General features: G+C 48.8%; 1 protein-coding gene across 1 annotated transcript; it reads right to left on the bottom strand.

The window, feature by feature from the left end:
* Positions 1–223: 223 nt before the first annotated feature.
* On the bottom strand, positions 224–936 carry LOC139240553 (tubulin alpha chain-like). Its single transcript, XM_070869098.1, has 2 exons — positions 868–936; positions 224–523 (listed from the first exon to the last, which is right to left on the bottom strand). The coding sequence occupies exons 1-2, from the start codon at positions 934–936 to the stop codon at positions 224–226; spliced, it is 369 nt and encodes a 122-aa protein (XP_070725199.1).
* Between the last annotated feature and the right edge of the window lie 225 nt (positions 937–1,161).

Below are 1,161 nucleotides of genomic sequence, written 5' to 3'. Positions count from 1 at the left end.
CAGCCCTGTGGAGTTGCATTAATCCCTGTCCTCGGTCCATTAATCCTCTTCTAACTTCAACCTTCTTCCTTTACACCGTGTTCTCAATCCCTTGTCATGTATTTGGCATTTTACATCGACACAACTCCAAAATCATTCAAAATAAATGTATTTAATTAATTATAATTGATTACATCAGTGTGAATTAAAGTTACTCTATTTTTACTCATTAAATTAATACGTTTTATTCTTCCTCCTGCTCCGCCTTTTTGTCGAGATCCGAAGAATCGACCCGCACCTCTTCGTAATCCTTCTCGAGTGAGGCCATGTCCTCCCGTGCGTCCTGGAACTCCCCTTCCTCCAGCCCCTCTCCCACGTACCAGTGGACAAAGCCCCGCTTGGCGTACATCTTGTCGAATTTGAGGTTGAGGCGGGTCCAAGCCAAGGAAATGGTGGTGGTGTTGCTCAGCATACAAACAGCGCGCTGCACCTTTGCCAGATCGCCCCCTGGCACCACCGTCGGGGGCTGGTAGTTGATGCCAACCTGTGGGGGAAAGAGAATACGTTAGATTTCAGTTGCAGAAAAAGCAGCTTCAAAATCACATCTGTTGGCAGGCACTTCATTTACAGAAAGATAAATTTAGGAAAGAGTTTCACTGAACAAAATTCTGGCCCGGGTCATTCACTGGGCTTTTCCCCAGTTTTATACCTTCAGTTTTTGGTGTAAGCTCACTGTGTCATGTGACTGCATTCAGGAGCCCAATCAATTCCTTACCTCATCTACAACAAAGTGTGCTTGAATTTCAGGAGGCTTTTTCCTCGTTCCAATGCACGACCTCTCCTCGGACACTCAGGGCTGCATTCAAGGATTGAAACTGAGAATTCCACCTCCAGCGTCAGAGGGAGCTCGTCTTTGGGACGATCTCTCTCATTCCCGTGGATTATTCCGGTCTCCATCGATCCCCGCATTCCAGTGCATTCCCGCTGTGTCAGTGCATTCTCCCCCTGGCTTCGCTTTCCCCGTGAATCCCTCTCTCTCGGTACAACACCGTCGCCCTGTGCATTTCCCCCCGCGCCCACTCACTATGATCTCCGTGTATTCTCGCAGCTCCAGAAAATGTGGCGGGTGTCGCCGCTGCCGCTATTTATACCGCGCGGGTCAGAACGCTGCTATTCAGTCAA

This window comes from Pristiophorus japonicus, chromosome 32, assembly GCF_044704955.1.
Source record: "Pristiophorus japonicus isolate sPriJap1 chromosome 32, sPriJap1.hap1, whole genome shotgun sequence".
Lineage (NCBI taxonomy): Eukaryota > Metazoa > Chordata > Chondrichthyes > Pristiophoridae > Pristiophorus > Pristiophorus japonicus.
Note: the sequence above shows the minus strand (reverse complement) of the source record. Positions and strands in the feature narration are given on the sequence as shown.

Coding starts and splice junctions, on each gene's coding strand:
- LOC139240553 (XM_070869098.1), bottom strand. CDS start 936: ATGGAGACCGGAATAATCCACGGGAATGAGAGAGATCGTCCCAAAGAC. Junction 524..867: donor AGCTCCCTCTGACGCTGGAG/GTGGAATTCTCA, acceptor TTTCCCCCACAG/GTTGGCATCAACTACCAGCC.